We start from the raw sequence: 26,097 nt of genomic DNA, 5'->3' as shown, positions 1-26,097 counted from the left end.
TATTTTAGTCTCATGCCTGGACTAGCTCCATAGGCTTGGCATCATTGCCTCATGGACAGAAAGACTGTACAGTGAAAGTGGTAACAGCAAATCCTTCCATTCTACACTTCTTTCCAATCTCCAACCTGCACTTCTCCCCGTGTCTTCTCAGAGGGCTCAGTAATGCCCCACCAGGAGTGATGCTTGCCTGGATCCCCTGATCTCCTGCCCATTCCTGATGGAACTGCACTGGGTCTAATGCCAAAAAGCAACTGACAAGACAGAATATTTTTCTGAATTTGATCATTTGCCATTCCACCACAATCTTTTTTTTTTTTTGCTGGCTCTTGTTATTTCCTCAAATCCTCTTCCTTTATATCTGCTGTGGTTTGGGGTTTTACATTTTCCTGTTACCTCCAGTGAGGCCTGTTGTGTCAGTAGCATTCTGCTAAGAAATGTTAGCAGTATTTTGCATATGAAAAAGTAATATTTAGCACATTTGCTAAAACTAAATTCGTGTGATTAAGTACTCCTTCTAGTTAGGCTGAATACTGGGGAATAATTAACATATGAATCTAAATTTAACTTCTTTTTTATTTTTGTCTTCCAATGCATCTTTACAAACCTTTGATATTTATAAGGGTCCAACTTCACATGCTTTTGTAGGTATATTTGTGATGACTAGAACATAGGTTTAGCCTTGAACAGGAAACCATAGACTCAAGATCCACTGAAATATTCATTATCTGCATACCTGTCCCACAGAGTTTATGTTGCCTCTTGAACCAATTCAAATGAGCTTCAAATGAGCTCTGAATTCAATTTTCAGAAGTGCCCAGTGCTAGCCTGGTTCTGCTCCTTTTGAAGCCAGTGGTAAAGCTTACAAGGACTTTAATGAAAGTAAAAGAGTGCAAGATACTTAAAGTGATTCATTGTGTCTTGGCAGCCAAGAAATTCTAAGGTTTCACAACACAGCGTTTTCTCCCCTGGCACAAGGATGCAATGTGTACCCAGTCATCTCAGCAATGTGAGAGGACCACAAGCAATGCAGACTAAGGGAAAGACAAAATCAGCTGGGAGAAAAGAGCAGGAGGACAAGAGGGGTGATGAAAGAAGAGATAATGGAAAGAAACAGCAAAGAGGAGGAAAGAAGAAAGAACTGTTGACTTCAAGGTTATTAGAGATCATGAAAGGAGGAAAGGATGAGGGAGGAACAGAGAATGAAGATATCAGCCAAAGAGGACAGAGAAAAAAGAAGTAAAAGGGAGAAAAAAAAATTTAAAAGTGACAAGAGACAATGAGGAAGGGAAAGGATCTGGAAAAGGAAGCAGTAGAATGTGGAAGAAAACCGCTGCAGAGAAATACGGATGGAAAGCAAACCATGGGGTGAAAGCAAATGGAGGTTCTTGCTCCTCTGTAGAAAAAAGGATAAGAGATTGAAAACGGGGAGAAAGAGGCAAGTAAAGAAAACAGAAGGAGTAAAATACTGAAGAAGCATGCAGATGTGAAGCTTCATCGAGGAAAAATAAGAGAAAATAATTCCATCCTAATAAAAAGATTTTCATTGCAAATTCACAGATAGGTTGTGTAGGTAGAGGGTTTTGTCTAGGTGTCCAAAGAAAGAATCAACACTTTAGAAATTCAGAAGTCAAATGTTATGGTAAAAAAATAGACAATAAAAGACAACAGCATAAAAAGTGGAAAAGCATCTGTGTTCCTACTGGAATTAGAACAGAGAACAGCTTTTCTTCTGGGTCTTCATGAGGAAAAGGATCAGCAGCATTCCCACTTCACATACTTAATTAGAGCTTGAGAATCTACCAAAATACCTGGGACTGAAAATAAGATTTAGAGATTTACATATCCAGATTGCTTTCACAGAGCTGGCTAGAACACTAATGGCTGGGAGGCATTGCTCTGGCTGCTCAGGAAGGTAAAGGCAAAATGAGTTGCTGGTTTCTGTCCAGTTCCTGTTAAATAGGTGTTTTCATAACAGTAATCACAACCCTGACTGTTACTGACACACCCGTGGCCAAAAAATCTCTGCTGAGGACCAAACAGCTCTGTTTATGATCTCTTTTTTTCGCCCCGGAGTGCTCCCTGCAGGTCAGCGCTGAGTGGCAGAGGAAGGAACTGGAGGAAAACTTGTTCTCTCTTTTGGCTTCTTAAATAGTTAAAAAAGGGACTTGTTTTTCAAGAGCTGCAATCCTCTTGTTTTTTGACAAGCTCTCAAATTTGTAGAGGCATAGACATACAACAAACTTACCATACCTTACAGAAAACTCCATTTCTTAATTTGACAAAGCTTCTGCTCATCCCTTCCCTTTCTTGCTCACTCCCCTTTTTTTTCTCCTTCCTCACATAATCAATTCAGGGAACTGCAAACACAGTATCTTTACAGGTTTGCTTTTGTAAACTTTTGTTTCTGGACCACCTGACTAGAAGAAACTCCACAATATTTTGTTTACGAATCTACATGTAGTTTCAGAAGACGTATGGCTTTATAGCTGCAAACAGAGCGTTGAATAAGAATCTCTACTTCTAGCCCGTTTTCCTCTTCTTTGTAATGCCATTTAGCCTTTCTCTGCCCCAGTTTTCCTCAGCCAAATTCTTCCCTTTTTCAAAGCAGCAGTGTGAGATTTTATCCATTAATGTTTGTAAAATACTTTCAGATCTTCAGATGAAAGACAGAAATGCAAAGTATTATTGTGTCTGTCTTCCAGCCTCCCAACCTATGAATTCCATTCCTGGTGATTCAGTCAAATAAAACAGAATCTCAAATACATGGAAACCATCAGACAATAAAAAATTCTACATTCTGCTATGAAAAAGTCCCACAGGAAACAATTATATTTCTCTAGCCCTTCTGAACCTTCAACAGAAAATCACAGCTCTACTATAAAGATTGACAGCATGGTGAAAATAAAACTATGGGAAAGATATAAATTTCTATTAAATCCCAGTTCTTTTGCATCGTGGAACATTCTGAAGAACCATTCTGCATTTTTGCAAAACTTACTGGTTTACTCCCCCGTTCAATTCAATATGATTTTTCTTTTGGGTTGCTAGCTACATCTGCTTTCATTATTTAATTAGTAATTTATAGGATACGTATTCTGTCTGGTAGACTGTATATGTGTGTTCATTTACTTACACAAGGGAAGATTGGATACACAATGTAGTAGGTGCTAAGTGCTGTAAACTAAACAATAAAAGTAAGATCAGTCTTTAGAGCGGGTACACCAGCTTACTAATAACAGATCATGAAAGGTATTTTGTAGCTGCCCATTGCAATTGAATCCCAGTATAGTTTGGTGGGTCCTAGAAAGGAATACTGTCTGATGGCTCTTGGCATGGCCAGTGTGAGGTAAATTAATGGCTTAATTCAGTCCCATGGGAGCCAATTTCCTCAGCACAAAAATAAAATGTCGAAGCAGTTTGCCATAATCAGAATTAGCAATCCTCTTCACCTTTATCAGTGACTGTTATTATTTCTTTATTTCTAGAGTGTCCACTGGGTACTATTATTAATCCCCCAAGAGCAATAGCTAAAAAAAGTCCACAGACAATGTACGAACCTGCCAATTCATGTGAAAACTACAGTCTGACTTAATAACGTCATGCCCTTTCCTTAGTGAAGACCAGGCTGCAGTGGTAAGGGCAGTGAAGCTGAGAGTGGGCGGAGGGAGAGGGTTTGGTGCAGGGCATAGCAGGGGCCGAGGGTGATTGAAGGGGCAAGAGACAGAGAACAGAAGAAGTTATATTGGCTACAGCTGCTGAAAGTGCCTCTGATGATTAAGGTAAACATTGTCACCCTACTTAGCGAAAAATGCAACCATGTGTTAAAATGACCTGACTCTTGTTCACGTGGTGTGCTGGATTTGGGCTTGTATAATTCTAGATCCAAGGTTTCTGTTTGGATTTGTACTTGTAAACTGGTCAAACCTTAAAGACAAGATTGACTGAGGTGGAAATAGAATTCACTGTGTTGCTGAATCTCAACTGAGGGTTTCTGAGAGAGAGGGAGCCTGAGCCCAAGCCTGAGCCCAGGCACTGAGCTGTGGTCAGGCTGCATGCACTGAAAAAAATTCCATGAGCTCTGCTTCCTCCATAGGGAAGTGCAATCCTTCTGGTTCCAAACAGCTGTTGTAATTTTGTGGTAAAATCTCTAAAAGTTTTTTTAAAAAAAAAAAAAGACGCCAAGGTTTTCATTATATTGCAGATAACTATATCTTTGTTTTATCGGTATTTTTCAGGATAGTTTGTGTTTTAAAAAAAAATTTAAATTAAGTCAACCGAAGCTATACACAATAATGAGGACAAAACTACTTCAGTTCTGTCTTGGCACCTTTGTGTAACATCCTGTTTGGTCTCACACTAGCTGAGCTGTATATTATCCAAATACGTAAGATACATGTAAGCTTATGTAGCTCCTGTAAAGCTAGATAAAAGCCTGGGAATATAGGTTTAAATGTGTATCTTATTTCTAGTCTGCTATGCTGATGTGAGCTGGTTTTTCTTCTGCGCTGAGTTTGCAGCTCGACTTTTAACCATTGGCATTTGGAAAAAAAAACCTCCCAGAGCCCATTTGGGCATTGCAGCCATTTCTTCCCCAGTCCCAAGAAGTTCCTTCAAGCTGCCGAAAGTCTTTTTTAATTGCTGCACACCTTCGGTCCTGTCCCCAGTGAGGAATGGGTACTAGGGCTTAAATATATTTATCTATTTGGCTCTGGCCTGTTTTTCATTCCTGCTATTGAATCTAAGCCCAATACTGAATCCAGCTGCCACAGCTGTTGCTGCTCTGCTGCCTGGCCTGTTTTCTGCTTATGCTTATGTTCCCAAAAAAGCTTCTCTGGGATGTTTTGTGAAATGAATGGGACATCAGGGTGGTGCTAACTGACAAGCACCGACAAGCTCTTTGATTTTGCTGGATGCCCTGAGTTTGTGTGAAGTGTTAGTGTTATATGTTCTGAACCTCCGTCTTTACAGGGTGAGTCCCTTTTGTCACCTCACCCTTTACAGTACTGAAGTATTTCCTTTGCTGCAGTAAGCTATTATGTACAGTTTACAAATAAGCTTCTGATCCTGCCAAATTACATTCACTTTAAGTAAGTGAGGAAACCGTGTATCTCATTTTCCACTTACTCTGATACTCATTTTCAAAGGGTTTCACATCATTTGCTTATTATAAGCACCTGTACATACATTTTTCTAGCATTGTTGCATGTACATGTGTTTAGTTAAGTCAAATACATATAGGTAGTAGTTGATAGTAAAGTAGTAAGGTATATGCAAGTCCTATGTATGACCAGACATTCTGAAAACAGAGACTCACAATTCCAGTGGTACAAGGGATTCTAATTGTCTCCTTTACCTAATCTGCTTAGGATAGCAAATAAATACTGTAATAACTTTATAGATGAAACAGACTGCTGTATAACTGCATCCTATATTTCACAGTGGTTATAAGCACTGGAAACACCAGTAAATAGAAATGTTCCGGGATTTTAAAATGTTCTTATCAACTGCACTAAACCCTCATTTCATCTGTTACATTTAGGTCAATATAAGCTTATGAGACTTGAAAACAAATATTATAGTGCCAAAATCAAAATCTGAACGGTCTTTCTAAAATCCTTGCCCACATAAAACATCTCTTTGGGTTTAATCAAAAGTATGATTTTTAAACTGATGTGAACTGTACAGAGCCCTTTGTGAAGATTCTCAGTTTAATTTACAGCAGGATGATTTCTTCTTTAACTTCAGTTCCTTAAGATTATTTTTTTAAATTACACAGAAATAAGCTAGTTTTTAAATTGTGTAAGACTGTCCAGATGGTTGAGGTGTAATGGTCTAATTTTAGGACTTATTGATTGGATATACTGGTGCATCTTATAAATGCTGTTTGTTAAGACACTATTAATCATGCATGCCTGCAGCAAAAGTCTTGGAAAAGATAAGAAAAACCGCTGTGGAGTTTTGATAATAGCTTATTCTGAAATAATAGCTTATTCATGCACCAGTACAGGTTGGGGGCTGACCTGCTGGAGAGCAGCTCAGCTGAGAGAGACCTGGGAGTCCTGGTGGACAACAGGATGACCACGAGCCAGCAATGTGCCCTTGTGGCCAAGAAGGCCAATAGCGTCCTGGGGTGCATCAAGAAGAGTGTGGCCAGCAGGTCGAGGGAGGTCATCCTCCCCCTCTACTCTGTCCTGGTGAGGCCGCCCCTGGAGTACTGTGTCCAGTTCTGGGCTCTCCAGTTCAAGAGGGACAGGGAACTGCTGGAGAGGGTGCAGCAAAGGGCCACCAAGATGATTAGGGGACTGGAACACCTCTCTTATGAGGAAAGGCTGAGGGATTTGGGTCTCTTCAGTCTGGAAAAAAGACAACTGAGGGGAGACCTTATCAACACTTATAAATACTTAAAGGGTGGGTGTCAGGAGGATGGGGCCAGGCTCTTTTCAGTGGTGCCCGGGGACAGGACAAGAGGTAATGGGCACAAACTTGAGCATAGGAAGTTCCACCTAAACATGAGGAGGAACTTCTTTCCTTTGAGGGTGGCAGAGCACTGGCACAGGCTGCCCAGAGAGGTGGTGGAGTCTCTGTCTCTGGAGACATTCAGAACCCACCTGGACACGTTCCTGTGCAACCTGCTCTAGGTGACCCTGCTGTGGCAGGGGGGTTGGACTCGATGATCTCCAGAGGTCTCTTCCAACCCTATGATTCTATGATTCTATGAAAAGGACTGAAAAGTCTGTAGAGGAAAATGCTGGTTTCAAATAGCATGGGTTCATAAAGAAGGAATACTTGTAGTACCTCAGACAGACTGCAGAGGAACAGTCTCATGGCTCCTTGTTCACCTTTATTCATTTAAATGCCATGGATATTTAGAGCCAAAGTTTAGTCAATTCCTTTAATTAATTCTTATGTCCATATCTTTTGATTTAACATCTTTAGAGGCTTCAGTCAGGCTTTAGTGATGCAGCTGGTCTTGATGGAAGTAGGAAATAAGTTGAAGATCACTGAAGATGCCTAGCATTAAAAAAACACATGAAGCCAGAGATTGTCTCCCTGCAGATATCAAAACATTTGCCAAAAAAAAAAATAAATCATGAGAACACCTAAATATTTAGATATGAAGTATTTAAAATACAAGATGCCCTAACCACTTATTTTTTAACTTAAAGTAATAGCCAAAATTTGTGCTAGCCATGTGAAGCCACAGCATAGAATGAATAGTGAGGGCCATACAGACTAAGCTATGACTTCTTCACCAAGGGCCGTATTTTTACCTAATTTGTATCAGAAGAAACTATACAAAAATTAGGCTTTTTATCTTTCCACGAGCAGAAGGATTAACGTGTGATGTCAACCTGTGTATTGGTCCTTAAGATATTAAGAATCACAATAATACTTATACCTACTAGTCAAGATCATGGTCTTATACTTGGTCCTGTGAAAAGACTTAAAGCAAGAGAAAAGGAGAATTGTCTTCAAGGATGTTGTTTAGCCTTTTTGCCAAAGCACACCAGCTGTTCGTTACATAGAAAAGAAACTTCAGTGATGTAGTGAACCCCAGAGGTTTTACCAGCTTACATCCTGGAAGTGCTACCATATTTTAATGGTTTCTAATGAATAACTCAACTGGTATGGATGAAGACCATATGAGAACACCATTTAACAAATTCCAGTTTGATTTCTGTCTTTCAAGGTTGCATTAATCATGTTTGGAGTTTGGCTCTGCTGAGTAGGTAATGCTTACTGGCTTTAAAGGGCTAAAATTCAGCTTAATGCAATGTGACAGCCCCATTGCACTGAATTCTGGGTTGCTTAATTCCTGAATTTAAGAAACTTTCAAGTCTCTGCAGAAACCTTTGTGAAACAAAAATTTACCAGTATGGACCAACTTTAAGGAAAGCACACATGTAACTAAAAGGTGAAAGCCAAAGTCTGCATGAACTCTGGATTCAAATAGTGAAAGAATTCAACATTATGGAAATCTGATGTTTCAGAACGCAACATCTGAATTTGTGCACATGCTTTTTTGAATTTGAATGCTTTCTTCAAATGAATCTCTAAAGCATGGCTAAAATTCAAAACTCAGGCTCAAGAAATGTGACTTTTTGGAATTCACATAACATTCGCCTGTTCAGTAAAACGAATATAATTAATTCCTCCTTTGTCTTTTCTGTGATTTAGTGTAGCAGTTCCAATACCAGCTAATGATTTTACTTAGCATTATAATTTAGCTTATTCTGTGGTGATTGCAATCATCTTTGCAATGTAGAAAAACCCATCGATTTTCTTTGATGACTCCAATGTCGTTCAACCATTAGACATCCCACTGGTGGCTGTATCAGCGACTTCTCTATCTGGTGCTGTAGCTTGGTGTTTGGGGGTGTTTGGGAGTGTTTGGGTGGGTTACCATTTCTCTATGAGAGGCCAGCATTACTCCCCCATCTACACATTTCCTTTTCCTAAGGCATCTCCTTCGCTTCATGGAGAGGTGGAGGAGTATCTCCATGGCATGACCTCAAGACACTGTGCGGTGGGATTATAGCAATAGCTCTGATGGAAAAGAAAACGGCTTGCTGTAGTGTTAGCCATTACCTAAGTACACACCCTGGGGATATCCCATTTGCTGTCAACCCTACTCGTTCCTGGTGATGTGGGGATGTCAGGCTGCTGCTGGAAATCTCCACTAATCTGCCGATACTAGAGATATCCAGAAAGTGTTTGAGCGGGCAGGTGAGGAGTAGCAAACAAAAACATTTTATGAATAAAATAAGTATGTTTGTCCCCAGTGTGGAATTAAGCTTAGGTTTAGCAATGGCTACAGATCCCTAGGGCTGGCACCTGTGGAATCAGGGACAGAGCCAATGAGTAATTTTTGATGGGCAGTTATATCTTTCCTGTCAGTAACACTGCTCTGTATCTCTTCCATTATTATTCTAGGTGTCCCACCCCTGGGTGTGATGGCTCTGGGCATATTACCGGAAATTATGCTTCACATCGAAGGTATGTAAAGAGAAGGTTTTGTTCTTTAAATCAAACAACTGAATGGCTAGAGACCTCAACAGACCTCACTTCCCTCTCTCAATACTGAAGTAGGACTGAGTGCTATACATAGACACAGGTTGGTCTAACTCATCCTATTTATCACCAATGAATAACATTTTGCAGTTTCAGCATGGCTCACTACCCAAGTAGGTAGGAAGATAGTTGCTAATATCTAGCAAAATATTTGTAGAAAATCAATCCAGGTTTTCTATCTTCTCTCTTACCCCAGGGAAGCAATTCGACATTCATAAGTTTCTGCTGCTTTACATTTAGATGACTTAACTCTTCTCCTCACAGTCTTACCTTTTCTGGACTCAAATCCCGTTCCTGCATTTTCTTCCCCAGAAATTATATTTTCTGATTGTTCCTGTCAGTCTCTTCCAGACTGCCTCTGTATTTCTTGAAATGCGGAATTGGAGGCAGTTCTTTACCTCCTCTCCTAGCTGAAGCCTTACCAGCTTTAATCAGAGGGAAAAAGTACCTCTTTCATCTAATATGCATCATTCTTGTTAGTACATTTCACAATAAAGGTTGGCTTGTTTTTAAATCGCAACAGATTCTACATAACTATGTCAAGCCAGAAGAAGAGAAAGAGAAATTTATGGATTAAAAACCTTAATTACCTAAACTGTAACTGTGATCCTTATCAAGGGCAAAAGAAAACTTCACATTTAGTAATTAGGGTATTGTTGGTAACCCCAAAGTGCATTACAGTGGTATCACTGTAGAGGTAATGTTACAAATGCTGTGTAATTAGCAATTCCCCTGTGGCTATTTGAGAACTATAAATCAGTAGAGAAGAGCTGCACCGTATTTTGTAAATAGCTATCCATTGTTCAATCAAAGAATAATAGTGTAGCCCACCTCTCTTTTTTAAGTAAAGGCTCTTCACTCCCCTGCATGGTAATACTGTTGAGTCTAGATATTTGCTTGCTTCACCAAGTCCCTGCAGTTTTACAATTGGCTATAACTAGTCAATACGCAAATTCCCCGTTTAAATGTATTGCCAGTAAAAGCAACAAACAGATTAAAGTCAAAACATAAATAACATAGACATTGGGAATGTGCCATACCTTTACGTGCTGTAAAAATGAAAGATCACAATAACAATTTCAGTAATGCACAGTTAAACATCAAAAGTACAAATAACATCATAAAGGAGAAGATGTAAACATTTTAAAACCACTTACATGATGTAAGAGATTAAATCACACTTTCAAAGGGATTTAAGGTCAAATTTAGAACTACATTTAACGATATGTGGATTTTTCAGCTCACACCTCTACCAGCAATATGCTTGGTGTAGCTATGCCCTGACTGTGCTATTTCAGGAAGCTGTTTATGTATTTGTTCATTTATTTAACCAGAAACAGGCAGGACAGTGAAGATGCAGAAGGCAAAGTGTCACAAACAAGAAACCTAAAAGCTAGCAAGGTTAGCTGGGGAGAATGACCCAGCTCATTTTTTGGGGTCATTTGGGGTCAAAAAAATGTCGGCTCATTTTTTAAACCCTTTCCTGGGCATTGTCTCCTGGTCACTGTAGGGCCAGACCATGAGCTGGATGGTGTTACCTACCTGTAAGCTCCTGTAGTTTTGCAGATGAGTGCTGGACCAAGTTTTCATTTGATTCTGCAGCATACTCAGTACACATAAAGATATAAAAAGTAATTCTGCAAAACCAAGTGATGTGGAATTTGTCGAGTCCGTTGGGATTTAACACAGTCAACGTTTTGAAATGCCACCATATCTATATTGACCACATACCTCTCTCATTTCTCTTGCAAAATGCCTCCAGCAGCCCTTTGTCCTTGGCTGCCTGTGGGTATGGGGGCACTGACAGTGAAGGAGTAATGTCGTCTTTGCTTAAAACCACCGATGCCCCCAGGACACCCATCACGTTGACACGGAGGTGGCCCCACACTGTTCAGGTCATGATATCTGTCAAGGCCATTTCTGAGGTGGTGAGGCTGGCAAAATGGGTGCTCTTTAAAAGGCCAGCAAACCAGTAGCCTAAATCTGGAGCTGTTCAGTATGAAAGACCCCACAGCACGTTCACAGTTAAGCTTTCTAAGTCCCACGCTGAAAATTAACATCTACCTCTGCTTGCATCTGAGTTTGCATTTTTGTTTGTATTTGATACCATCGCTTACAACCCTTTTGGTTTCAGAAGGAAAGGAACCACAAACTTCTCTCAAATGGCTGCCAAGATGCCTAGGTATCATCTGTATTTAAAATGGCTGCTCAACAGCAAGCGCACATGAAGGCAGAGTTAACTCTGACATAGCTCTCTGCAGTTCCACACACCCATTCAATGTATGCAAGAAGTTGTATCAGCATATACCGGTGCTGAATTTCCCTTGTTGTCTTTTATCTTCCTATATAAGGAATTAAACTGATATAAAAATGAAGTAATATGTTTATTTTGTAATAGCTTTTGGTTATTATAGGATAAAAAAAAATTAAAGCAAAGGCTCATCCTTGACATATGTTTTCTTGGTGAATCTGCTGTCAGAGGAAAAATGAATTAATCATAACCTCAGAAGCTGTCTGTTGGAAATGTCTGTTTAGAGGACCTGAAAGGTCTTAGAATTTTCTCATAAATCATAATGCCAGAATAGAAAGATCTATTGCAAAAAGATGATGCACTGAAATACCAATAAGTAGGTGATAATTAAATTGATTTAATATGTAGAAAGCATTAAATCATTAGTCAAGGCAGAAATTCTTCATTCAGATTTTGTTATGAAAATGTCACCATCTACAAGCATACCCATCTGTACACCTACTATAAAAAGTATTGCTTTCTGAGGCATTTCTATTAACTGTTTAGTTTTCAGATGCAAAGCCTGATTATTCTCACACAGTGGGTACGATTAGTCTCACAGATAAGCTGGGGATATCTGTAACTCCCTCCTCTCCCCTTCCCTTTCTTCAGCCCAGGTTGTATGGGAGGCAATGAACCAGCCCATTCCTCACCTGTCCCCTTGCCCCGGAGTCTGCTTCCCCTTATTCTAAATCCCTCAGACTCTATTCCTCCCGACTCTGTCTTCTTACAGATTATGATATTATTCTTTTCAAAGGAAACTATTTTTCAGTGCCACAGGCTTTCTGAGGTTTGGTTTGCAGACAGGGAACTCTGGTACTTTGTAGTGCACTATGCAAGTTGGAATAAACAGCAGCTTGCTTTAAAAAGGAAAATGGTCGGCTGCATTTCAACTAGAAAATTAAATGGGATGAGAGCACAGGCCCAAGCATCAGGTGCCTACGCTATTAAATTGTTAGCGTGTCCCCTGGCATGGTACTGACCCTGGGCCACTGAAACTCTCCCAGGCAATTCTCAGACATGATTTAGAGCTCAGCGTGGGTCCAGATCTTTCTCTATAAGCAACATGGGTGCAGCTGTCCTGCTTTACAGGGACAGAGAGTTTACCGGTACAGATGGGAGCTTGCTGGTCTTGGGTCGATATAGCAGTTCTAGGTCCCTTCCGCTTACCACTATAGGTGTAGCCATGCTGTCTCACTAAAAGTTGCTAGGTAATACACTGTGTCCAATATCCGGTGCTAACATTCCCCCTTTTCTTTAAATGACTTATGACTTTGTAGCACGTAAACTCTATTTCTGTATATTTTTTATTTACCGACACAGAATTCTGTCTGTGATTGCATCACCCTTTTCTCTGCTTGTTCCTCCCAGTCCTCGCTGGTCTTGACAAGACAAAATAACTGCAAATTTTGCTACCACTGTTTCTGTCTCTTCTTCCTGAAGACAGGACCTACTGTACAACACCGAAGTACCTTTTGTCATGCCGAAAACAAAAATTTAATCTTCTATTTTCTTTCTTTCTCTATGGAAATTTGTCTTTGGTGACACTACTTTGTCTCTCAGTACTTTTGAAGGTGGTGTTCTTTTGAAGGTGCATTTCTTTTTTAACATCGATATGTTGAGATAGAAATAACATTTAAATAGAGGACAAAGCCTGATTTTTGATAACCATATTTGTGTCCTCGGATGGCAAGTACTTAAAAAAACCTTTAAGTATTAAAGACATTGTCAAGTCTACTAAATGGTTTCTATAATGAATTTTTCATATGCAAAGGGAAAGCTGAACTTATAAAATCTTGGAATAGATATCTCTTTTTCCATCTTGTGTAGTTAAAAACAACGTTCTCAGTGATTAGTTAAATGTAACGTTACTTAACCTGACATATAACTTTGTCCCTACAAAATCTTTTTGTCTGGGTGAGTTCTGAGCACTTAAATTCTTTCTCAGGAAGGCGTTGTACAGCTCTGAGCTCTGCCGTGGTTTAATTCAACGGTTCTATAGGGTTCTTACATGACAATTGAGAAGGTTTGATAGTGTTTCTGATGTGCTCCCTGGAGAAAGCTTTAGTCCTACCAAGAGATCCAGAGACTCCTGTTTTTTGAGCCTATTCTTCCTTCCCTCTGAGACATACAGAGGACGTAATGTCTCTCAGCCCTGAAATGCTGGCTTCTTTTTCCTTTTAAAGCTGTCGCCGCTGGTGCTGAGTCAGCTGGAGGGATTATTAGGCAGAGAGTTTAAGAGCTGCTTTCCCGGGCTCCTCGGGGACCCCTGTGCGTGTGGTCTGCACGGTGCCTGCATCCTGTCCAGCATCACAAACTGAGATACGCGGATTCCCCCTCGCGGTTGAATTCTGCAGCTCTCCCTAGTTGAACCACTTGAGCTTTGATTTTGGAAACTGGACAGGATTACCTATTCTGCCGGTTTTTCAGATAGAAAGCGTATCTGTACCCAAGAATGAGAAATTGTGTTTTAAAATGTTTTCTTTCACTCAGTCTTTCAGGCTGTCCGCGAGCAAAGAAAAGTGGAATCAGGATAGCACAAAGCAAGGAAGACAAAGAAGACCAAGAGCCAATTAGGTGAGAACAAATATTGTCAAAGGGCCTTCATGTGTTTTATAAGGTCATATATGTCTTCAGCTTTTTATTAAGGCATAAATGTTATTGTGTGATAGTTATCCAAGAGCAGATGGCCACACTGATTTCTATGAGTGAACTGCAAATCAAGGATCTGTGCTGATTTATTCAGCAAAGGATACAATATTCAGCCAAAGATACCATCTTCTATAATTTACAAAGTTTTAAATATGTTTTCCACATGAAATTAAAAAATTACCTAGATCTGTATCTCCTAAATAACCCCTTAAACAGGTTTGCATATTGTAGACAAACCATACATGCTAGATAAAGTAGTTATGGGAATAGCGAATTGGTTATATGAGATTGCTGCAACAAATCTGACTGTTTATGTAGTCTGCAAGAGGAACAAATGCCTCCCTATAGGTCTTTGTTTCTTCTTGCCAGGTGCTCTGATGTAAGTGGCCACTGAACTCAGTGGATTTAGTGACTGCTTAGACCATTCAGGACTGGATCCTCAGTGGAGAATTGCAGAATATTTTAGTGTAGGACAAACAGTGAAATAACCAGTCTTGGTTTGACACCTGTTATGTAGCAGCATACTGAAAAAACATTATTTTCTTGAAACATTTCACTTTGAAGATCCTAACCTGTTCCTTCTAACCCTGGTTATTTGTTTCTTTAGAAGTATACAGGGCAAATGTATGGGGGAACTCCCAAGTAAGGAAAACCATCAGATGAATACAGAACTGCCTTCACTGATCTCTCTAGATTGTAGCACATAGTTTGTTATAATCTCTCCTATTCAGGGAGTGGTTAAAGGTGCTCAGCATTTCTGATGAGGCACTATGATCACTTCATACCTAACTGTTTATATTATTTTCATTACTTCAGACAAGTCTTCTTTAGATTCCGTACACATAAATAAAATGTACCGCAGATTATACTAAGTAGGGTTTTATGCTCATAGAGTTTTTATGGGCAATTTCCCTGCTGAGTGGAGCTCAGTCGCCAACATTTCAATTCCAGTGTGATATTTACTGTAATGAACGCCTGCAATTCAAATATATATCTCAGTCCTTTTGTTGCAATTGCACAATATCAACAGCTATGACTTTGTCTACTGGCTAGCCTCCTTACAGTTTATCAAAGAACATTTTTTTTTTCATATTACTGAAGTTCTTCGTGTAATTTTACCCACTACAGGGTAACTTGACTATTTTTAAGACCACAGTGCATGATTGTTCTTTTCTTTTCATGTCGGGTTTATTTTGACTTTGTTGTAGAGGCTACCAGGTATATGATGGCAAGACAATAAAGTTTATCTCATCTATCTGCTATCCAGATGTCCAGTTCCTGGTTGCGATGGTCAGGGTCATATAACTGGAAAATATGCATCCCATCGCAGTGCGTCAGGGTGTCCTCTAGCTGCCAAAAGGCAAAAGGATGGGTACCTAAATGGCTCACAGTTCTCTTGGAAGTCAGTGAAGACGGAAGGAATGTCATGTCCAACCCCGGGATGTGATGGCTCAGGACATGTCAGTGGTAGTTTTCTTACTCATCGTAGGTGAGTAACTATGGCTTATATTTTTCATGTATGCTTTTTTGTTTAAATTAGATTAGCAAGATTTGAAATGCAGCTTCTTCTCATGGCATTTCTCTCTTCCTTTTTAATTTCATTACTACTTTGAAAAATAATCTTCCTATATATGTTTGTAAATAACTGGAAATCAAGACACACAATCTTTTGATGCAAATCCTTGCAGGTAGACACCTGAATCTGAAACTACAGAAAATTACAGGGAAAAAAGTGTGCGTGACAGTAACTGTAAATCTGCTACTGCCTTATTGAGTGACTCTGGACAAATTACCTCAGGACAGATTTTGTAATACACATTGTTGATTCCCAAACATCAAGGCATGGAACTAAAGAACTTAAGCAACCAGTTCCATAGAAACAAAGTACTTTTACTCATTTAGTAATGCAAATGTTTGCTCAAAACAATAAACGTAGAATAAAGCAGATTAAGTAAAACTAATGGAATACAAATATTTGACAAAAAAAAATAAAGTCAAATTTTTCATAAACCAAGCAAAAATAAGAGAACTTCAGTGATGACATTTTTCATAGCTTTTAAGAGATTAAGGAAGAGAAAGTGGCCAGTCTACTAGGGATAAGTCTTGCTGCCATTTTAGATATTAACTTATGAGGAAGCAAGGGTGTTCTTGGAGCTTTGGGTGGGAATCTCAGCCTGAACATGACTGTAATGCCAGAGCAAATTTCTTATTATATAATCACTAATATAAAACTCTGTTACTTCAAATATGTCAAGCTGATGTGCCTGATTTGTCACCCTTCCCCAGGCAGACCTCCGTTGAACTTCTGTACCTTTTAGTTAACTAAACCAACCTGACCTTGTTTTGTAGTCAGTCCTAGATGTAGAGGTGAAAAGTGTACCTCTTCTTCCTTCTCTTGCCTGTAACTATTGCCTTTGATTCTTTCTTTGACAATCCTTTACAGCTTAACTCAAAAGCCTTACCCTTACTGCAACTCCAGACTCCGTGCACATAGTTCCTATTTATTGTTTAGGTTCAGAGCTGTTTTTCCACTCAGTGTTTTTATGGTACCTGCCATGAAGGGATTCTGGTCCGTGACCTGATGTGCTACCTAAGTAGTCAAATGTGTTACACAGCCTGCAGCTCCACAGGCTTTAGGGAGCGGCAGATGCAAAAGCCCTGACCCTTTGTGCAGATGTCCACATGTGGATTTAAGTTTCTGACCTTCAGTAAAATATCAGTATTAGTGTCCGTATTTCAGTTCAGTGTTATTCATAATGCTGTAACAGTCATTTAACTCATAGAGATCTGTCATTAAAATTTTTAAATTATTGTACCTTTAGTTTAAAGGCACAATATAATTAATGAGAGGTCGTTTTCAAGGAGTATTTACATAGTATTTATATTTTCAAGGAGAAAATTCTTGCAACAAGAATAACTAAATTCTAAAAGGAACGTACTGATACTAAATTTAACTGTTCTTCAAAATTAGGGGGCAAATGGTACCAAGATATTTTTTTTTTAAATAGGAATGTTGGAATAAACATAGAATAGAATAAAATTTAAATTCTTTTTGAATGTCCTTAAATATGACATTTAGCCACATAGCAACCATGTGCTTTCTTGAGTACTATTATCTTAAGTAGAAACTGAGACGTGTAAAGGGCTTACTTTATAAAACCAGGTTTTGGGCAAAAAGATACATTGTTACAGGAGAGCACCAGAAGATGAAAGTTTGCTTAAAAAGAATGACTGAAGTAGACTTGTCTTGATGTAACAAAGCGCCAATATTCTAAATTGTTGTGAGCAAGTTTAACAATTTCTTGAAGCTTCCATAGGCTATGGCAATATTAATAACAAGCCGTATTATTTTAAAAATATTATTAATTCTTGTAGAATTCTTAAGGTGCTGTTAAAAGGGCTTAGTTTGTTTGCTCACACAAAGAAAAGTGCTTGGAGCTGTTTTAAATGCCTTAGGATAATTTATGTAGCCTCCAGCTGTTGCTCAGAAAGGTAGGTGCAGTGTCATAGTTGTCAGCCTCAATGGTATATCTTCTCAAATGGCATTTCATGCCTGTATATGGACAAGTGAATCAGACTCTGCACATAGCGTTGAACTTCAGAACAATTCACCTACCTTAAGAATCTGCTTGTAGGTGAACAAGATGCATTTACTACACTTCCAGTGAATGCAGTCAATAGATCCTGGAGAGTTGTTCACTTCACTTGGTGAAGTAGAGACCCGCCTTTGATCAGAGTTGTACTCTAGATGTCACTGAGTGTGTCAACAGGGAGTGGGATTGCCCTGCCAACAAATTAGTACTTTACGCCATTTGAGGTGTTCGCAGTGCATGCAAGATGGCCATACTGGGTTGGCAAAAATGACTGAAGACTTGTGAGACACTCCCATTGTTTAATTATGACAGCTGAGAGCTGAACGTGATTTGCAGGGTGTCTGTAAGGGCCCTCACCTCCTTAAATGAATGCGCCCCAGAGCTCCATGGCAGCTTTGACACATAGTTCCCATGCAGACATTTAAATCTAAGTGTTTTAATTTGGAGTTCAATCCCACCTAAATTACAGACTATGCATTTCCTTACCTAAGTATGAAATTTCCCCTCACTTTTAGTGTATCCATTTTAATAGGCTGTGGCCTCATCTCCTAACAACATTTTGCTATACAGCTATGGCTGTAAATCTCAGGTGCCGCCTTCTGAAGAGAAGCAATGCCCTGTCAGTTACACATTGAGACCAGGTTTATGTACGGTCTCTTGCAGGTACAGCTGTGTTCAACGTGTGTGGGGAGAAAGCAGGGCTATGACCATTAATTGTGTCAATAAAGGCTCCTAGGGAAGTAGTAGTTAAAAGTCTTCTTTTTTGCCATTACAGCTCGCTTCTCTCCTAACACGTGATTTTTCTTCCTCAGTACAAATATTTTTCTATCAGCAGACTTCTCTAAGCATATATATTAATTGCACGTGTAGTTGTCCGTAATGTGTTATTTGAGTTTTTTATATTCTGCCATTTATACACAGCTGTTAATATGCTATTATCCAAGCAGCTGTAACACTCTGGAAACTGGAACAGCAGACTGGCTCGTGAAAATGATGCCAACTGTTGAATGAATTGAGGTTTTTGAGGCAAAGATTTCTTAGAGCTGCTGTTGCACCTTGTACACATAGTGTCATTCCACTGATATCAGTGGAGCCTGGAGGTGACCCACAAGGGCTGGTAAATCAGTACTTAGTTAAAAACCTGCTCCAACTGGTATCCCGTAGTCTGGAATTTAAATGTATGCATATTCGTATGTACATGCTTCTGAAGCAGAAATAATCAGTCAATAGAAAAAGTCACAAATTTCAGTAAATTTTGAAACCTACCCTATGAACAAAGGCACCAACAAAGTTTCTGTTTTTTCTGACATTTGCCATGCCTGTCTGCAGAAATTCCTATGAATAGTTTTATTTTGTCAAGAAGTTTGCATAGGAAAGAATGGCAACAGAGGGTTATCAGGAGGGACCCGAAGCATAGAATTAAGAGTGCTATGCTTCAAAAAGGAGCCTGTGCTAGCAGGAGCGGCCAGTGTGAAATTAGGTGACCTATCTGCAATATAAAAATGAATTGGAAGGCATGTAAGCATGGAGCCAGTAGACAGCTAAATGAAATAGCTTATAATGAAATGTAAATTGGTTATTATACTGTAGCTTTCCAGTGTGGTTCTTGAACAGGCCATTACATCCTCATATTTGATTTAAGAAGATTTTTCTGGGCGGCATCATTTCTAATACTGTGATTAGTGGGGACTTTCTCAGGATATACTTGGATTTAGCAGCTCTGCTCCTTAGTGCAGAAGGGAAATGTGCTTGTGCTGACTTCAGTGGACATTACATGGAGAAATGCCTTTTCAGATCTAAAGCAATTTCTTGCTCCCATCTCCCACTTTTTTTTAAAGCAGTGTTCACCCATTTCAAACGCGGTAATGTAGCTTTTAAATTCCCTTTGCTATGTGGTGGTTTAACCCCAGTTCAGCCCCACACAGCTGCGCACTCACTCCCAGCAGGATGGGGGAGAGAATCTGAAGGGTAAATGTGAGAAAACTCAGTTGAGACAAGGCAGTTTAATAAGTAAATCAAAAGCCACGCACACAAGCAAAGCAAAACAAGGAATTCATTCATTAATTCCCATCAGCAGGCAGGTGTTCAGCCATCCCCAGGAAAGCAGGGCTTCATTGTATGTAACGGTGACTTAGGAAGACAAAGGCTGTATCTCTGAATGTCCCCCCTTCCTCTATCTTCCCCCAGCTTTTATTGCTGAGCACGACGCCATATGGCGTGGGATATCCCTTGGGTCAGTTGGGGTCCCTCCCAACTCCTTTTACACCTCCAGCCTACTCACTGGTGCGGTGGGGTGAGAAACAGAAAAGGCCTTCACTCTGTGGAAGTGCTCTCAGCAACAGCTAAAATATCCTTGTGTTATCAGTGCTGCTTTGCGTTGATATCCAAAACATAGTCCATACCAGCTACTATGAAGAAAATTAGCTCTATCCCAGCCAAAACAAGTACAAAAATATATGCTAGTAGAGCCATAATATACAAAAGATGGTCAAATTATAAGTATGTTCCCCATTTACAATCTAATGCTAAATAGGGATAAAAATGTGGAAAAGGGGAATTTTTCTTTAGTGCACCTGTATCCTCGATGAGGACAATGGGACAATGGGACTCCAAGATCCATAAACAAGTTTATAGAACAGGATTTGTATTTCAGCAGCATTGGCATGCCACTGTGTTTGCAAATATGTAGATGTGCTGGCAGGAAGTAATGGACATAGAATAGAATCATAGAACAGTTTGGGTTGAAAGGGACCTTTAAAGCTGATCTACTCCAAAACCCTACAAATACCAAGGACATCTTCAACTAGACCAGGTTGCTGAGAGCCCCATCCAACCTGACCTTGAAGGTTTCCAGGGATGGGGCATCTACCACCTCTCTGGGCAACCTGTGCCAGTGCTTCACCGCACTCAGCATAAAAAATTTCTTCCTAGATGTAGTCTAAATCTCCCCTCTTTTATTTTAAACTCACTACCCTTTGTCCTATCGCAATAGGCCCTGCTAAATAATTTGTCCCCATCTTCCCTGTAGGCCCCCTTCAAGTACTGAAAGGCCGCAATGAGGTCTCCTGGAGCCTTCTTTCCTCCTGGCTGAACCACCCCAACTCTCTCAGCCTGTCCTCATAGAAGAGGTGTTCCATCCCTTTGATCATTTTTGTGGCCCTCCTCTGGACCTGCTCCAATAGGTCCATGTCTTTCCGGTGCTGAGGGCTCCAGAGCTGGACACAGTACTCCAGGTGGGGTCTCATGAGAGCAAAGTAGAGGGGCAGAATCCCCTCCCTCAACCTGCTGGCCATGCTTCTTTTGATGCAGCCCAGGATACAGTTGGCTTTCTGGGCTGGCTGCAAGCGCACATTGTCAGCTCATGTCCAGCTTTTCATCCACTGGTATCACCAAGTCCTTCTCGGCAGGGCTGCTCGCAGTCCCTTCATCCCCATAATCCCACATCATCCAATGCCTTTTCCCTTCTGAAGAAATGTACATAGAAATTGTGAGATGGTTATTGGAAATGTTTACATGTCAGTTATGGGATATCCACTTTATGTATAAGAAGACTTAGTTAATGGGAAGGCTGTCAGAATGCCTGCAGAAAGATAATAGCAGTTCACTCAGTTCAGCCATTGCCTCACGTGCATGTCCTGAGGTGTTGTTTCCACCAAAAATTCTAGATTAGTCACAGCTCTGAGCTGCACAACTGCATTGCTAAGCCTGAGACCAGGCAGATTAGAAAAAGATGAAAAGATAAAAACTCAAGACAGGAGCTGCCCTCTGCAGCTGCTTATTAGAAGCAGGGAGACACCAACACTCACACAGGTCCTTGGAGAACCTCTGAGCTCCCAAACACTCAAAGCATTCGTGAGATGGGAAATATGAGGGAAGATGGATGCTAGAAATAGATATTGTCTGAAAAAAACTGAAAGGAAGCTCCTGAAGGGAAGGTTTGCAAGTGTCACCTATAGTCAAACCTCCTGCTGCTCAGGGCTGCAGCCTGAGCCTGTGTCCATAGAGTGGCATCTCACCCAGGGTTTATCTGGGGCGGGTGTTCACACGCAGAGTGACAAAGGGCCAGTAGCTCCATAATCCAGATGCTCTGCAGCTGCAAACATCTGCTGGTGGCTGTAAATTTGCTCCTAAATTATTGTAGAGCTTTCAGTCTTTCTTTGCCTGAAGTCACACCCGCTCTTAGCATCAGCATTTCTCAGCTTCGGCACTTAAAGACATATAAATACTTAGGATTAGTTCAGCGAATTAGTCTTTTAGAAATGAGCTATATAGTTACAAAGAGCATGAGAAGGCCTCAGGTTATTCTGATTTTTATGTTTTGTACTTATGCTTGCAACCTCTGTTGTTCGAGCAAAATCAGTCCTGAAGAGTCTTGGACCTGAAATAGACTTTGTGTTAATGCAGTGTTGTACAAGGCCCACAAATGAGACAGCAGGACTTACAGTACACTAAGTTGTCTAAGATACTAAATACCACCTGCTCCTTTCAGTTCATGGAGAAATGAAAGTGCCCCAAATTTAGGTGGAGATAGTCAGTTCCTAGCTGGTGTCAGCTTTTTCGGCAGATAGGAAACTTATTTGAAATAAAACCAGAATTTAAAAAGAAGTTTTCTGATATTTGCAAATAAGTGCAGAGAGGAAAACTTAGAAGCTTTATTAAACAACTGAAAACAACTGAAAATATAATGTAAAGTTATATCAGATCTGAGATTCCACGTATATAGATAGATAGATAGATAGATAGATAGATAGAGATATATATGATGCAATGTTCACTATGGACTAATGCAAATTACAGATATCAGAAGGTGCATACTAATACTGTGGTTCGGTGCTGTGAACCACAGTGCAAAAATGAGATATGTCATGATAAAATACCTTGTGTAAAAACAACAACAAAAAAAATTCATAGAATCATAGCATACCAGGCTGGAAGGGACTTCAAGGATCATCTGGTCTAACCTTTCTTGGTAAAAGCAGTCTAGATAAAATGACCCAGCACCCTGTCCAGCTGAATCTTAAAAGTGTCCAGTGATGGGGAATCCACCACTTCCCTGGCGACATTATTCCAATGACTGATTGTTCTCACTGGGAAAAATTTCCCTCTTGTGTCCAATAGGAATCTCCCCAGGAGTAACTTGTACCCATTACCCCTTGTCTTTTCCATGTGACTCCTTGTAAAAAGTGAGTCTCCATCTTCTTTGTAGCCACCCTTTAAATACCTGAACATGGTGATAAAGTCTCCCCTAAGCCTTCTTTTCTCAAGGCTGAACAATCCCAGTTCTCTCAGCCTTTCCTCATATGGCAGGCCTCCCAGTCCTTTGATCATCTTGGTGGCCCTTCTCTGGACCCTCTCCAGCCTGTCCACATCTTTTTTGTACAGTGGGGACCACAACTGAAGACAGTATTCCAGGTGGGGCCTGAAAAGCACAGAGTAGAGTGGGGTGATGCCTTCTTTATCTCTGCTGGTGATGCCCTTGTTGATGCAACCCAGCAGCTTGTTGGCTTGCTTTGCCACAGCACACTGTTCGCTCATATTGAGCTTGTCCACCAGGACCTCCAGGTCCCTTTCCACAGAGCTTCTCGACAGCCGGGCAGATCCCAGTCTGTGCTGCACTCCTGGATTATCTTTTCCCAGCTGCAAGGCCTTACACTTGTCCTTGTTGAACATCATAAGGCTCTTGTTATCCCACTCTTCCAGCCTTTCCAGGTCTTCCTGCAGGGTGGCTCTCCCTTCTGAAGCGTCTGCTTCCCCACTCAGTTTGGTGTCATTAGCAAACTTCATTTGGATAGACTTGATCCCATCATCCGGATCCCTTATGAAGATATTAAACAGCGTTGGGCCCGGTACCGATCGTGGGGGACCCCACTTGTAACAGTTGCCAGTTTGAAAAGGAGCTGTTGACCACCACCCTCTGGGTGCAGGCTGTCAGCCAGTTCCCCACCCACCGCACAGACCGCTTGTCTAGACCATAACACACCAGTTTCTCTAGGAGGAGGCTGTGGGGAACCATACTGAAAGCCTTGGAGAAAGCCATGTAGAAAATGTCCACCGCTCGCCCCACATCAACCAAGCAGGTTACTTCGTCATAGAAGGCAATCATGATTTGCCCTTGGTGAATCTGTGCTGGCTTTGCCCTATCACATGCTTCATTTGACTTGTGATGGCCTCTGGGAGGATTCGTTCCATAACGTTCTGAGTTAACTTCTGACTGAAGTAAAACTGATGGGCCTATCGTTTCCTGGATCCTCCTTTAAGCCCTTCTTGTAGATGAGGGTGACATTAGCCTTCTTCCAGTCTTCTGGGGCATTCCCCAATTTCCATGACTTCTCAAATATTATGGAGAGTGGCCTCACCATGACGTCAGACAGTTCTTTTAACACCCTTGGGTGGATAGTGTCAGGGCTCATCTGTTTGTAGGGGTCAAGCTCCTGTAATAGTTCGCATACCAACTCTTCCTTCACTGGCGGTGGGTCTGTGTTTGCATCAACCTGTATTTTTGTTCCCAAGTCCTGGGGCCCAATGGTGCTGGTAGAGAAAAGTGCTGGTGAAGAAAGTATTGAGAACCTCTGCCGTTTCAGCGTTGTTGGTGGCAATTCACCTCTCCCCTTTACCAGCAAGCCGATATTTTCCGTCTGTTTCTGCTTGTTGTTTACATACCTGAAGAACCCTTTCTTGTAGTTTTTGACATCTCTGGCCAGTTTCAATTCAAGCTGAGCTTTTGCTTTTCTAACTGCATCTCTGCATTCCCTGGCAATGCCCTTGGAGTTCTCAAGGGGTATTTGTCTGCTTTTCCATCTCTGGTATGTTTCTCTCTTGGTTTTGAGCAGACTCAGCAGCTCACAGTTACGCCAGTTGTGAGCATCCTTGAAAACACAAAGAATCCAAACGACAGATGAACTCTCGGGATGCTCTAAACTTCTGAAATACCATGTTTGTGAGGAATTTGTGTCCAGCAATTATATCTGTAGGGAAAAAAAAGTTAAAAAACACTTTTGAAAGGTGTTCCTGTGCTATGTTAAAGATAGATAACTTTGAAAATGGTAAAAACTGTACAGAGAGGAATTTTTTCTTCTTCCATTTATCTATTTATGAAACATAAATACTGTCAAACTGCAGATTTTTAAGAAGCTTTTAACATGCAATTCATTAAATTATTTGAGGGCATGTATTTCTAGCCAGGTCTCTTGTCAAATCAACTCTTGACCCTTGTTTTATGTGTTGCTACAGTAAGTTGACAGAGTGACAGATTTGAGTAAAAATTATATAAAAAAATAATTCACTCTTAATTCTCATTGTTTCACTTTTTCCCTGGTAGGTTTTTTAAAGTTGTTTAGGGTGTTGGTTTGTTTTTAATCTGCCCATCATCTCCCCCGCCATTGAGTTATTTTGCTCTTTCCCACATCTTATTTTTTTCCTACAAGCAATTCAGCAGGAGGAAGTCGTGCAATATTAAGAGCATAGAAGAACTAGCCAAACTCACTGCACTTAACAGTAATTCCAACCGACAATGCTAAGCGTCATCGTGGTGACGTTACTGAGAGATGACAGACAGGCAAATGTGCTGACATTTCCAAGGCAAGGAGAGAAACATGGCAATATACATAAAGAAGAAAAATATTACATTAAAATCCGTGAGGTGGATCCTGCAATACAAAGGATTTTTTTACTTGGGAATTCTGTGTTGCTGGAGGGAAAAGGGTCTTTCTACATCGCTTTTCAATACCTTCCTCTTCCCATCCCCCTCCTCTCCTGCTGCATCTGTGCTGCCCCTCTTCCCCTCTCTGTCCCCATGGTCCTGATCCGTCTTTCTTCGTACTTCTGCACTTCAGTCCTCAGCATCTGTGGTACCTGGCCCTCAAGTAGCGTCTTCTGAGCGCAGGCGGAACAGGACAGGCGGTCTCACCGGTGTGGCTTCCAGCAAGCAGCCTTCTGCTGCGGGCCCTGCAGCCCTGGACCGGGCTGATGGCAGAGGAGGCCCTCCCTGTTGTCAAACACACAAAGTACATGGAGGGTCCGGCAGCCAAACACTAACTCACATCTACTGAGCATGTCCAAGTGACAGTCTGTCACAGGCTTATAGCTCCGCCAAATCTACATTTGTTTTCATGAGGACAGCAGAATGCAACTCTAAACTCAGAGCAATACCCTGTGAAATGTCAAGTCTTACTCCAATTCACGGACAATTAGAGATATTCACTGAATTATTGGGGCATTTTTTCCCCCCTCAGTATGGACAAAACAAGGTATATAGACAAAACAACGCTATACAAATATATTCTAAAAAATAGAATAGTTTTTCCTATGATGTTTGGAAAAAAAACTGAGCCTGGCCAGACACCTACTATGGAAGATTTCAGTCAGATCAGTTAAAATTTGGCACAAGTCAGAAATGACTAAGTGCAGAGCCAGGTTGTTGAAAGGGTTAGGCCCTTTGGCTGTGGGTGGTTCTGCTAGCTCTTTTCATTATGGGCTGGAAGAGGAATGGAA

At 40.7% G+C, this 26,097-nt stretch overlaps 1 protein-coding gene across 20 annotated transcripts in view; it reads left to right on the top strand.

Annotated features, from left to right (window-relative positions):
• MYT1L (myelin transcription factor 1 like) overlaps nucleotides 1–26,097 on the top strand; it is a 319,330-nt gene that overhangs the window by 274,822 nt on the left and 18,411 nt on the right. For all 20 annotated transcript variants that reach the window (XM_063330399.1, XM_063330401.1, XM_063330402.1 and 17 more), the window contains 3 exons: nucleotides 8,935–8,997; nucleotides 13,856–13,939; nucleotides 15,282–15,503. In XM_063330399.1, the coding sequence (XP_063186469.1) occupies nucleotides 8,935–8,997; nucleotides 13,856–13,939; nucleotides 15,282–15,503 (369 nt within the window). The remainder of the gene's footprint in view (nucleotides 1–8,934; nucleotides 8,998–13,855; nucleotides 13,940–15,281; nucleotides 15,504–26,097) is intronic.

This window comes from Chroicocephalus ridibundus, chromosome 3 (genome assembly GCF_963924245.1).
Source record: "Chroicocephalus ridibundus chromosome 3, bChrRid1.1, whole genome shotgun sequence".
NCBI classification, from domain to species: domain Eukaryota; kingdom Metazoa; phylum Chordata; class Aves; order Charadriiformes; family Laridae; genus Chroicocephalus; species Chroicocephalus ridibundus.
This window is presented reverse-complemented; position numbering and strand designations above follow the sequence as displayed.